General features: G+C 46.6%; 1 protein-coding gene across 1 annotated transcript; it reads left to right on the forward strand.

The window, feature by feature from the left end:
• The first annotated feature begins 2 nt into the window (after positions 1 to 2).
• Positions 3 to 4,463, forward strand: LOC119360338. The gene is made up of 5 exons (XM_037626019.1): positions 3 to 710; positions 1,256 to 1,309; positions 1,947 to 1,950; positions 2,832 to 2,897; positions 3,001 to 4,463. The coding sequence occupies exons 1-5, from the start codon at positions 3 to 5 to the stop codon at positions 4,218 to 4,220; spliced, it is 2,052 nt and encodes a 683-aa protein (XP_037481916.1). The 3' UTR covers positions 4,221 to 4,463.
• The last annotated feature ends 9,833 nt before the right edge of the window (positions 4,464 to 14,296 follow it).

The following is a 14,296-nucleotide window of genomic DNA, read 5'->3' on the forward strand; positions in this document are numbered from 1 at the left end:
AGATGAAATGTTCTGCGAAGCAGACGTGTGGCCTGCCGATACTTCTAGCGCTCTGCGTCCCCGATCCCGGCGGCCCCGCCCATAGCCATGTGATTTTTGGGTCGATTCCACCTGAATCGTGCCTCTCTGACCCTTCTATCTCTCCCTGGATCGAGAAATACGGATCCGCAACAACATTGCGCCACCGGCCCCCCCTTCCCTTCCTCTTTTGTGTGCTTCCCAATCCATCCCGAGATAGACGCTGCGGAGGTTGGCCTGCTAGCAGGGCGCGGGGCTGGCGAGCGTCGAGGGGTCGCAGCAGTAGAGGGGGAGGTCAGACATGGCGGGGAGTAGGCGGCGAGGTGCGCGGCAATGAAGGCGTTCCGCTCGGCGATCTCTTCCGATGGAGCGGGAGGTGGTTGGAGGAGGAGGAGGCGGGCGCCCCTGCAATTCGCGAGGCCGAGGAGAGCAGCGGTTGGCCCCACAGCGAGGCCAACGAGAGGTTGAGTCGCTCGAGCGCCGGGAACAAGAAGATCGGCGGGAGCAGCAGGAAGTTGGGAGTCGACGGGTCCCCGCGCAGCGCCATCGCGCCCTGCGTCACCCGGTCCGCCGCCAGCAGCCTGCCGCACTCCATCGAGGCCCGGTGCCACGACCGAGGGTCGCCCAGGAAGCCTGGGAGTGGACATCCAGGAGGCGACGTGACAGCGAAGGCGACAAGAACGGCGTCGCAAGTGAGTTCCACCACTGTTGGAACCTTCTTTCTCCATGTTCAGTTGCACATCTTATCTCTGCATGTCCTAAGCTGCTACTCCATGACTAATAGAGCAAGGTTTTGGTTAAAGAGTGAGGCAATTTTACCGAGGGGGACGGGAAAACGTGGTTACCACGGTTACCGGGAAATACCGAGAATATTTTGAACGAATTTTATAGTTGAATTTTGAATTCAAATAAATGAATGAATGAACGTTCGAACCAGAGACCTCTCAAAACAGGAACTATGCTACGAACACGTCATACTCAAATCTCAAGGCATTAATTAGATCCTACGCACTTGACTACAAATGGAGCGTTTAAATTCAAAATTTTCAAAAAAAAGGTATTTTTTGCTTGGTATGAGGATTTATCGAGGGGCACGGAAATATGCGGTAACCGTGGGAAATCTTGAAATTTCGACTGGTAACCAAAACCTTGGTACAGCTGTTATATCCTACGATAATCTCACAATTTTGATCCCAAGTTATGTGCTTGGTGTGTATAATTGTACCTTATTCTGTAGTGGCTGCCGGGCAGCAGTTTCACACTACCACACCGCCCTTGGCTTCAAAATCTGGTAATGCAAATCCCCCTCGGCCTCCTTAGTTCGGAAATTGGTTGGTGGTGTCCAGTGGAGGCTTTTTTCCACAATTATGTTCATCTCAGCCATAAGATAGAGAGAGATCAATAGATAACATATCTTTCAGTAAAAAGTAAATTGCAGCCTTTGTTGTACCGTAGGTTTGCAAGTTTCTAGGATCGAGACTTACAAACATGTAAATGTAATTAATTAGACTGGCCTACTCCTCTACAACATTGCTGAGATTCAACATTCAGGAGAGTATCACATATGGAAAATCCTCTACAACTGACCAGACTGTTCGAATTGTTTGTGATGGTCTTTATTTGAATTTTGTAAGTGTGAATAAGTAGGAAAGCTTCGAGAGAAAACAGTGCATCATTTCTTATGCAACTGTTACTGCAATTGATTCCTTTCCAAACGCTGGTAATATCTTTCTACAGAGCTTTTTCCTTTGTATGCAAATGTGAAAGAAGAAATATATCTTGGCTATGGTGTGTGGACTATGATTCTCCTTAAACGTCTGGTACCACTACTTTCTGTCGGTGAAGGCGTTTCAGATAATAGAGCCACGAAAACACTCTGAATCTAGGAATGCGATGAGTCTGTGATGTTTTTTTCTCTTGATGTGCAGGGTGGTACAGTTGGATAGTTGTTCGTCAGGAAAATTTTGTTTGAAGTTCAGGCTGGTATCGTAAAAATATTTGCTCTGGTGTTCGTAAGTCATAGATGTACAAATGATGTTATTTCTTGAAGTCAACTTGAAATTTGTGTCCATTGTGATTAACAAATAAACTACTCATCATGATCTTATCTGTATATTTTGAAATTATTTCCTGGTTGATGTATTAGGACAGCATGGATAGTCCAAATTTAATCAGTATACGTCAGTTCAGTTGAACATAGTAAGTACGATTTATAAGAAATAATCAAAATTATCTGCTGTGAAGAACACGTCAGGCTTGTGTTTACAGTCTCCCTGTACTTCCATGGTTCCATATCTTCTCTTATAGGTTTTTTATCTTGTCTTCTTGTAGAACTGTACACCTAGTTAGTTTGTTATTCAAGCAAAATACATTTATTATACAAAGTGTGCATGGATTGCTTGATTACTGGGATTGTAGACCACTAGGTAGTTCCAAATTCATTTATTTTGTAGAATTCCGCAGTCTAAAAATTATGGTAGCCCACTAGAATTGTATATGGTTTGCTTATTTAGCGCACACTTTGTAATTTGCGGCTAATGGCAATTCCATATTATTTAGGCAGTTGTGAATGCTATGAAATATAGATGGAAAGTTTCATTGCAGATCATGTATTTTTCTTTCAGCATTTCAGTGGTTTGACAGATTGTTTTGCAAAATAAACTAACATTTACATGTCAAGAGCATCTTGATGCATATAAAGAATGAGCGGGGCCTCAATGACTGAGTTGTGTTTACAAGATTCTTTTGGTTTCCCGGGTGGCCTCTGGCAAGACAACCTGGATGGGCATGAGATTGGGCGTCCTGTGCTATAGACTACACATCATGCACGCTACCAGGTTTTCTTCTACAGCAACTCCGCAGCTTTCGTGACATCTCTGGTACTGGTCATGATGGTACAGAGCAAGTTCCTGCTCACGCTCCACACTTTGGAGGGATGCATGGTGCTGGATCTGATCTGCCTCGTCACCGCCTATGCCGCAGGGAGCACCAGAGATGCAAAAAGGTCCATCTATGTTGTCATCGTGATTGGCCTTATCCTCATCTACATCGCCGTCCATGTTTGTGCGGTAGGCCTGAAGGAGAACGTGGTTGCTGAACCTGTTCCTGTTCCTGCTGCTACTACATCTGCTCCTGCTTTTGCAAGGCGAGTAGCTGGGGAACGAAGCAGCAACCAGCAGCTGGATGACAATGGTCAAGTGCTGCGTCTAATCGCCATCTTAGCCGCGGCACTTACGTACCAAGCCGGGCTGTCCCCGCCTGGCGGCTTCTGGCCGGCGGATGACGAGCAGCTTGGCCACCGCGCGGGCTACCCCGTCCTGCTCGACAACTACCCGCGCCGCTACAGTGCCTTTTTCTACTGCAACGCCGTCAGCTTCATGGCGTCGGTGGCTGTCATTCTACTCCTCGTGAACCAAAAGCTGTACAGGCGAGTGATACGGGGCTACCGGCTCCACGCGTGCATGGCGTTGGGCATGTACGCTCTCATGGGTGCCTATGCTTCCGGGAGCTCCCGCCATCTCAAGACTAGCATCTACATGCTGACCATGGTGATGGCGGTGGTACTACTGCCGGTATGTATCTTCTCATACAACCGCTTCGTCAGGTACAGGATCAAGCATCAAGTTGAGCCTACAACAAGACCACGACGACGACGAGAGAGGGCTGAGAAAGACGAGCAGCTTGAGTACCTGATGCTGCTAGGGGTCCTAGCTGCAAGTGTGACGTACCAGAGTGGCCTGCGACCGCCAGGTGGCGTGTGGCAAGAGGACAGCGCCGCCTATTCCGCCGGCGACCCGATGCTATTCGACATCAACAGGCGCCGGTACGACATCTTCTTCTACAGCAACTCCGCTTCGTTCATTGCTTCCGTCGTCGCCATCGTCATGCTGCTCCCGTTGACGCTTAGCAACCTAGAGCGGCTACGGCACTGCCTGCCGTTCCACACCGGTGACCCCAAGTGGGCGCTCTGGCCGGTCCACGCTGCCCTTTTGCTGGACATGCTCGGCCTCCTGGTGGCCTACGTGGCAGGAAGTACCAGGAATTGGGAGTCGTCCAGGAATGTGACATTCCTTTTCGTCCCCCTGCTCGTCTACATTTCGGCCTACCCACTAGTAGTGGCGATATTCATTCGTAACAAACACCGCAGATCCCCCCAGCAGTCAAGGATGCAAGCAGTAGAACAAATGCGGCCAGAAGTTTAGTATTCAATCCTGTTTCTCCCTCTTAGATACCCTGTATTGTATTGTTTTATTTGCACGTACATGCATGGAGCTGTTGTGTTCTTGTGGTCGTGCATCCGTCACCGCAATCTCTTTCCTAGGTCAGTATTGTTTAAGCTGGCAAACTCAAATGTTAATGGACATTTTTCTACATGCATTTCTTCTTCTTTTTTGCGGGGATATTTTGTATGCCTTTCAACAAATCATTTGGAGAAAAAAATATCTTTGGGATTGAAAAGTCTTCTCTAGATGGCATGATTTGTCATTCATCTACCTCAGCGCGTGTAGACATCTGCTCTGGCTGGTGTACCATCTTGCCGACTCCATTGGAGACCGGTTTTTCTACCGGGATATCCGATCTCATGTATATCGGAAAAGGCTTTATGCTCCGCTCTAACTAAAGCACCGCCATCGGTGAAAACCGAGCCTGACAGCAGGAAATGGCGGCATCCTGCGTTGTTACCTTGATGAAGGCATCGTCATCTAACTACTGTCAACCCACTCGTGCTGCTCCGAAAGAAATCCTAGGATTTGGTGTTCCAGATTGGACGATGGTGGCACTACGGTGTCGTTTCTCTATTGGGAGCTTCGTTTGTGGAGCAGCGCTGGAAGACAGAGGCAAGAGGCGGAGCAGCTTCGTCTTGAACGGAGCTTCGGTGGAGATGCCAAGTCATGCTTAGCCTACAGGTCCTACGCCGTGCCATGCCTGGTCGGCAGGTGCAACGCACGACACAAATCTTCCGGAGTCTCCTCATCGAGATGGACGAGCGCAGGGTGGTGAAGTCGTTGGGTGTCGTGGTAGCGTCGACAGATGGCCGGACTGGCAAGGATGATGCAGATCTCTCTCCTGAAGATGGGAGAGCCGTTCGATGATGATGGTGGCTTCTAAAACATGTGCATGTCGTGTACGCTTTAGGCATGCTGCACCGCTTGTTGGTTCCGATACGTTATATGGATGGATCGGCGACGACATCGGTTATAGATATGGGGAGTGAGAGCAACATTATCAAGTTTGTAGGTGTGAGTGGAGGCTTCAGGTGGCTTGATGTATGTTCTTGTCAGACCTTCATGGAATAATCTCTACTACTGTTAAAAGAGCAAAGATGACTTCTCCCAAAGCCACACAACAAACTGTACACAGAATAACCTGTACCGCCAGATCAGATCAACCTTATAAGCATATCCCACTGCCTATATTACGCGAACGGTCTACCGTCTAGATGAACATCTAAGATGAAATGTTCTGCGAAGCAGACGTGTGGCCTGCCGATACTTCTAGCGCTCTGCGTCCCCGATCCCGGCGGCCCCGCCCATAGCCATGTGATTTTTGGGTCGATTCCACCTGAATCGTGCCTCTCTGACCCTTCTATCTCTCCCTGGATCGAGAAATACGGATCCGCAACAACATTGCGCCACCGGCCCCCCCTTCCCTTCCTCTTTTGTGTGCTTCCCAATCCATCCCGAGATAGACGCTGCGGAGGTTGGCCTGCTAGCAGGGCGCGGGGCTGGCGAGCGTCGAGGGGTCGCAGCAGTAGAGGGGGAGGTCAGACATGGCGGGGAGTAGGCGGCGAGGTGCGCGGCAATGAAGGCGTTCCGCTCGGCGATCTCTTCTGATGGAGCGGGAGGTGGTTGGAGGAGGAGGAGGCGGGCGCCCCTGCAATTCGCGAGGCCGAGGAGAGCAGCGGTTGGCCCCACAGCGGGGCCAACGAGAGGTTGAGTCGCTCGAGTGCCGGGAACAAGAAGATCGGCGGGAGCAGCAGGAAGTTGGGCGTCGACGGGTCCCCGCGCAGCGCCATCGCGCCCTGCGTCACCCGGTCCGCCGCCAGCAGCCTGCCGCACTCCATCGAGGCCCGGTGCCACGACCGAGGGTCGCCCAGGAAGCCCGGGAGTGGACATCCAGGAGGCGACGTGACAGCGAAGGCGACAAGAACGGCATCGCAAGTGAGTTCCACCACTGTTGGAACCTTCTTTCTCCATGTTCAGTTGCACATCTTATCTCTGCATGTCCTAAGCTGCTACTCCATGACTAATAGAGCAAGGTTTTGGTTAACGAGTGAGGCAATTTTACCGAGGGGGACGGGAAAACGTGGTTACCACGGTTACCGGAAATACCGAGAATATTTCGAACGAATTTTATAGTTGAATTTTGAATTCAAATAAATGAATGAATGAACGTTCGAACCAGAGACCTCTCAAAACAGGAACTATGCTATGAACACGTCAGACTCAAATCTCATGGCATTAATTAGATCCTACGCACTTGACTACAAATGGAGCGTTTAAATTCAAAATTTTCAAAAAAAGGTATTTTTTGCTTGGTATGAGGATTTATCGAGGGGCACGGAAATATGCGGTAACCGTGGGAAATCTTGAAATTTCGACTGGTAACCAAAACCTTGGTACAGCTGTTATATCCTACGATAATCTCACAATTTTGATCCCAAGTGGGCGCTCTGGCCGGTCCACGCTGCCCTTTTGCTGGACATGCTCGGCCTCCTGGTGGCCTACGTGGCAGGAAGTACCAGGAATTGGGAGTCGTCCAGGAATGTGACATTCCTTTTCGTCCCCCTGCTCGTCTACATTTCGGCCTACCCACTAGTAGTGGCGATATTCATTCGTAACAAACACCGCAGATCCCCCCAGCAGTCAAGGATGCAAGCAGTAGAACAAATGCGGCCAGAAGTTTAGTATTCAATCCTGTTTCTCCCTCTTAGATACCCTGTATTGTATTGTTTTATTTGCACGTACATGCATGGAGCTGTTGTGTTCTTGTGGTCGTGCATCCGTCACCGCAATCTCTTTCCTAGGTCAGTATTGTTTAAGCTGGCAAACTCAAATGTTAATGGACATTTTTCTACATGCATTTCTTCTTCTTTTTTGCGGGGATATTTTGTATGCCTTTCAACAAATCATTTGGAGAAAAAAATATCTTTGGGATTGAAAAGTCTTCTCTAGATGGCATGATTTGTCATTCATCTACCTCAGCGCGTGTAGACATGTGCTCTGGCTGGTGTACCATCTTGCCGACTCCATTGGAGACCGGTTTTTCTACCGGGATATCCGATCTCATGTATATCGGAAAAGGCTTTATGCTCCGCTCTAACTAAAGCACCGCCATCGGTGAAAACCGAGCCTGACAGCAGGAAATGGCGGCATCCTGCGTTGTTACCTTGATGAAGGCATCGTCATCTAACTACTGTCAACCCACTCGTGCTGCTCCGGAAGAAATCCTAGGATTTGGTGTTCCAGATTGGACGATGGTGGCACTACGGTGTCGTTTCTCTATTGGGAGCTTCGTTTGTGGAGCAGCGCTGGAAGACAGAGGCAAGAGGCGGAGCAGCTTCGTCTTGAACGGAGCTTCGGTGGAGATGCCAAGTCATGCTTAGCCTACAGGTCCTACGCCGTGCCATGCCTGGTCGGCAGGTGCAACGCACGACACAAATCTTCCGGAGTCTCCTCATCGAGATGGACGAGCGCAGGGTGGTGAAGTCGTTGGGTGTCGTGGTAGCGTCGACAGATGGCCGGACTGGCAAGGATGATGCAGATCTCTCTCCTGAAGATGGGAGAGCCGTTCGATGATGATGGTGGCTTCTAAAACGTGTGCATGTCGTGTACGCTTTAGGCATGCTGCACCGCTTGTTGGTTCCGATACGTTATATGGATGGATCGGCGACGACATCGGTTATAGATATGGGGAGTGAGAGCAACATTATCAAGTTTGTAGGTGTGAGTGGAGGCTTCAGGTGGCTTGATGTATGTTCTTGTCAGACCTTCATGGAATAATCTCTACTACTGTTAAAAGAGCAAAGATGACTTCTCCCAAAGCCACACAACAAACTGTACACAGAATAACCTGTACCGCCAGATCAGATCAACCTTATAAGCATATCCCACTGCCTATATTACGCGAACGGTCTACCGTCTAGATGAACATCTAAGATGAAATGTTCTGCGAAGCAGACGTGTGGCCTGCCAATACTTCTAGCGCTCTGCGTCCCCGATCCCGGCGGCCCCGCCCATAGCCATGTGATTTTTGGGTCGATTCCACCTGAATCGTGCCTCTCTGACCCTTCTATCTCTCCCTGGATCGAGAAATACGGATCCGCAACAACATTGCGCCACCGGCCCCCCCTTCCCTTCCTCTTTTGTGTGCTTCCCAATCCATCCCGAGATAGACGCTGCGGAGGTTGGCCTGCTAGCAGGGCGCGGGGCTGGCGAGCGTCGAGGGGTCGCAGCAGTAGAGGGGGAGGTCAGACATGGCGGGGAGTAGGCGGCGAGGTGCGCGGCAATGAAGGCGTTCCGCTCAGCGATCTCTTCCGATGGAGCGGGAGGTGGTTGGAGGAGGAGGAGGCGGGCGCCCCTGCAATTCGCGAGGCCGAGGAGAGCAGCGGTTGGCCCCACAGCGAGGCCAACGAGAGGTTGAGTCGCTCGAGCGCCGGGAACAAGAAGATCGGCGGGAGCAGCAGGAAGTTGGGCGTCGACGGGTCCCCGCGCAGCGCCATCGCGCCCTGCGTCACCCGGTCCGCCGCCAGCAGCCTGCCGCACTCCATCGAGGCCCGGTGCCACGACCGAGGGTCGCCCAGGAAGCCCGGGAGTGGACATCCAGGAGGCGACGTGACAGCGAAGGCGACAAGAACGGCGTCGCAAGTGAGTTCCACCACTGTTGGAACCTTCTTTCTCCATGTTCAGTTGCACATCTTATCTCTGCATGTCCTAAGCTGCTACTCCATGACTAATAGAGCAAGGTTTTGGTTAACGAGTGAGGCAATTTTACCGAGGGGGACGGGAAAACGTGGTTACCACGGTTACCGGGAAATACCGAGAATATTTCGAACGAATTTTATAGTTGAATTTTGAATTCAAATATATGAATGAATGAACGTTCGAACCAGAGACCTCTCAAAACAGGAACTATGCTACGAACACGTCAGACTCAAATCTCATGGCATTAATTAGATCCTACGCACTTGACTACAAATGGAGCGTTTAAATTCAAAATTTTCAAAAAAAAGGTATTTTTTGCTTGGTATGAGGATTTATCGAGGGGCACGGAAATATGCGGTAACCGTGGGAAATCTTGAAATTTCGACTGGTAACCAAAACCTTGGTACAGCTGTTATATCCTACGATAATCTCACAATTTTGATCCCAAGTTATGTGCTTGGTGTGTATAATTGTACCTTATTCTGTAGTGGCTGCCGGGCAGCAGTTTCACACTACCACACCGCCCTTGGCTTCAAAATCTGGTAATGCAAATCCCCCTCGGCCTCCTTAGTTCGGAAATTGGTTGGTGGTGTCCAGTGGAGGCTTTTTTCCACAATTATGTTCATCTCAGCCATAAGATAGAGAGAGATCAATAGATAACATATCTTTCAGTAAAAAGTAAATTGCAGCCTTTGTTGTACCGTAGGTTTGCAAGTTTCTAGGATCGAGACTTACAAACATGTAAATGTAATTAATTAGACTGGCCTACTCCTCTACAACATTGCTGAGATTCAACATTCAGGAGAGTATCACATATGGAAAATCCTCTACAACTGACCAGACTGTTCGAATTGTTTGTGATGGTCTTTATTTGAATTTTGTAAGTGTGAATAAGTAGGAAAGCTTCGAGAGAAAACAGTGCATCATTTCTTATGCAACTGTTACTGCAATTGATTCCTTTCCAAACGCTGGTAATATCTTTCTACAGAGCTTTTTCCTTTGTATGCAAATGTGAAAGAAGAAATATATCTTGGCTATGGTGTGTGGACTATGATTCTCCTTAAACGTCTGGTACCACTACTTTCTGTCGGTGAAGGCGTTTCAGATAATAGAGCCACGAAAACACTCTGAATCTAGGAATGCGATGAGTCTGTGATGTTTTTTTCTCTTGATGTGCAGGGTGGTACAGTTGGATAGTTGTTCGTCAGGAAAATTTTGTTTGAAGTTCAGGCTGGTATCGTAAAAATATTTGCTCTGGTGTTCGTAAGTCATAGATGTACAAATGATGTTATTTCTTGAAGTCAACTTGAAATTTGTGTCCATTGTGATTAACAAATAAACTACTCATCATGATCTTATCTGTATATTTTGAAATTATTTCCTGGTTGATGTATTAGGACAGCATGGATAGTCCAAATTTAATCAGTATACGTCAGTTCAGTTGAACATAGTAAGTACGATTTATAAGAAATAATCAAAATTATCTGCTGTGAAGAACACGTCAGGCTTGTGTTTACAATCTCCCTGTACTTCCATGGTTCCATATCTTCTCTTATAGGTTTTTTATCTTGTCTTCTTGTAGAACTGTACACCTAGTTAGTTTGTTATTCAAGCAAAATACATTTATTATACAAAGTGTGCATGGATTGCTTGATTACTGGGATTGTAGACCACTAGGTAGTTCCAAATTCATTTATTTTGTAGAATTCCGCAGTCTAAAAATTATGGTAGCCCACTAGAATTGTATATGGTTTGCTTATTTAGCGCACACTTTGTAATTTGCGGCTAATGGCAATTCCATATTATTTAGGCAGTTGTGAATGCTATGAAATATAGATGGAAAGTTTCATTGCAGATCATGTATTTTTCTTTCAGCATTTCAGTGGTTTGACAGATTGTTTTGCAAAATCAACTAACATTTACATGTCAAGAGCATCTTGATGCATATAAAGAATGAGCGGGGCCTCAATGACTGAGTTGTGTTTACAAGATTCTTTTGGTTTCCCGAGTTCATATACGTTGATACTCGGTAGACTACTGTGATTGTCGAGCTCCTGACGAAAGAAAACTCGCCAAACTTTGAACTTGGCATGTGAGATGATTCCAGTGGTGTCTGTTCGTGTGTTACTGACAGGAACCGTTGTCGCTTCATGTAAAAAAGATCCTATATGCCGCAATAGGTGCAAAGCAAGCATTTTCCTGTATGACCGGAACATTTACTGGTTCATGCCAATACATTTTTTGTTCAAATAATTGTCTCTTAACTATGATGAATGAGGAAATATCAAGTGTTTTATACGTGCGTTGCACGTGCATGGTTACTAGTTAATAAAGATGGTTACATGCATCGATTGATGCAGAGGCCAATGGTTTAACCTTCTTTTCAGGAAAAAAATAAAGCACCACCACCAACAACATTGGAAGGTTACAGCGAGCTCCATCTATACCAATATAAAAAGAACCAGTGGGACAGATCCAACAAATCTCGGTCATCCATTAGCGTTAATCCGACAGTCCTTATTGTCCTAATGGTGAGCAACTAAACACGTTTAGCGCTAAACACGTTTATTGCTAATCAATCCTTTCTCTCCCGACCCCCTTCCTTACGTACCCTTTCACACGAAAGGAAACTGCCATAGCGATCCGTCGTGCGATCCCCTTCTTTACGTACCCCTTCACACGAAAGGAAACTGCCACATCGAACCGTCATGCGATCCGCTTCCTTACATACCCTTTCACACGAAAGGAAACTGCCATAGGGAACCGCCCCAAGGCGCTGCCCCATCACCTCGCTTCAGCGACGCACACCGCCCCCATCGCCTCGACCCGCAACAGCTTCAAGGACGCCGCCTCTCACATCTCCGTGCCGCCTCTACCCATCGCCTTTCCTGGCCTCGGCCGTAGCGAAGCCGCCGGAACTTCAAGGATGCCGGTTGTCGGGGACGCCACCTAGACCACCTGGCCGACCGGCGGGGGCGCGTCGGAGGCGCCGCCTGGACCGCCCATCACCGTCGGACCTGTCAGGGATGCCGCACGGCCATCCGTTGGTGTCGGGCTGTCAGTTGGTGTCGGGCTGTCGGACCATCATGGACACTACCTGGACCGCCTGCCCGTCCCTCTTCGTCGGTTCTAGGTCATCAGGGGACGCCGCCATCAAACACGCAGCCGCCGGGCCAGAGGTCTTTCATCTCTACTTTCTTCATTTCTTCCGGAGAAGATTAATTCATGTTTCACTGAACAGAAAAGCAGCATGTATGAACTAAAAACTGAACCCAAATCAGGCTTTGTAAAACTGAACCAAAAGCAGCCTTATGTGCACACATTCAACAGTTATTAAGCTTCATTACCAACATGCGCTATGAAACAACTAGGTTACACAATGGTATGAAACTTTTGGTAGCAGCTGGGTAGTGGATCAGTTGTGCTGATTTCAATGGATTGTGCTTAGATTTTTGGATTTCTCTTTTAGCGGCCTGAGGACAAGGTATGTGCCCCCTCCCCTGGTCACTTGCATATGCCCTTAACTACGTTGGATTAGTACAATTTTCAACCCATTTGAAGGAAGAGATGGACCTGCCGCTGGTGGTGCTTACACAAACTATTTATTTTGATGCTACTTTTTAAAAGAAAATTTAGGTATATCTTCAAGCCAAATTAAGATTACACGTGCGTTGCACGTGCGCATTTACTAGTGCATAGAAAGAGAAACAAACAAAGAAAAAACACGACCAGGCTCCACGGAGCACGGGACGAACACATGCATAGGTTCATACTGAGGGCACCAGCTCAACACACCCAAAACAAAAGGAAAACAAGTGTTGTTGAACCCGCGAGGCTAATCTGGCTCTTGTGGTGGCGGTGGAAGGGGCAGGGACATGTGGAGAGCCAAAACGATCTCATGCATGGATTCATCATTTCACTCTTGCTTTGAGATTCATGTACTTTTTTGATTTTGGACCAAAACATCATGTTTGAAACTGCTGCGTATTGTTTCATTGTTTTATTTTTCGTATTTCAACGCGTATCATAATGTTTATCGTGTACCAAAAAGTGCGATTGTTTCAGGTTGAATTTAATGATACACAACCGAAAACAATTAGAAAAATTGTTACATGTTTGAAACAATAAACAATTCCCAACGTAATACTCCCAAACAACACAAAATTTACCAAACTCATAAACCTTCTTTTTTTTCATGTTCCTTTTTATTCATAAGCATTTTTTGAATTCAAGTTTTCTTTATTTGAGATCATTTGCTCAAATGTGCACACATTATTTGAGTTCATGAATATTTTCAAATTTATAAAAAAATTGAACTTATCACTATTTTTTGAATTATTTAACATTTTACAAATCAGCAGCATGCTTTTAAATTATATGAATATATTTTTAATGTGATTTTTTTAAGTCAAATATAGTTTGATAAATTAATGATAATTTTAGTCGGCAATTTTTTCTAATTTGTGAATAATTTTTTTTGTCTTTAACAATTTTTAGATTAAAAACATGTTTGAATTGATAATTTTTTCTAATTCGGTAACACTTTTGGAATTCATGAACATTTTTAAATTTTCTGAGATTTTTAAATTCATACGTATTTTATCAAATTCATGAAATTTTATTAATCAAAAATATTTTTAAAGACATAAATATTTTAAATTTTTGTGATTTTCCTAAAATTTGTGAGATTTTTTTATTCGGGGCACATTTTAAAAAAATAAGCATTTTTTAAATACATGAATATTTGTTAAAACTCACTATTGTTTATGAATTCACAATTATTTTCTTGAATTCACAAACGTTTTCTCAAATCCCTGAACTTTTTAATTTTTTACTTATGTGTGAATATTTTAAATTCATATTAAGCAGACTGACTAAAAAAGCAAAAAAATGAAAAACAAATAAATACGAACCATGAAAAAACTCCACAAAATCTAGTCAGACCGGCAGCAGATGCACGTTAGGAAAATTAGGTGAAGAGCTGCGGCAGGCTACCTGGCAAGGCCAACTGTGCACGCTGCACGCGACTGCTCTGTACCTCGCGCAGTGAGCGATACACTGGTTTGGCTATTGATTTGTTGTCGTACTGCATCCCTCAAGAAGCACAAAGGCCAGATGGTTCTCACACACACATGGAGGTAATCTTTTCTGCTGCTATGGGTTATGGGCGAGCTTGCGAGTAGATCCACATCTTTCCTGGTGGACAGATGCCTGAAGCACACGACGGCGCCTACCCAGGAGGAGAGTCTTCACAGTCTGCAACGGCTGCTAATGTGGGTTCGTATCATCGTCGAGGAGGCAGATGACCGGCTCATCACAAACCAGGGCATGCTGCATCAACTCGGCATCCTGAA

This window comes from Triticum dicoccoides, chromosome 2B (genome assembly GCF_002162155.2).
Source record: "Triticum dicoccoides isolate Atlit2015 ecotype Zavitan chromosome 2B, WEW_v2.0, whole genome shotgun sequence".
In the NCBI taxonomy this organism is placed as follows: domain Eukaryota; kingdom Viridiplantae; phylum Streptophyta; class Magnoliopsida; order Poales; family Poaceae; genus Triticum; species Triticum dicoccoides.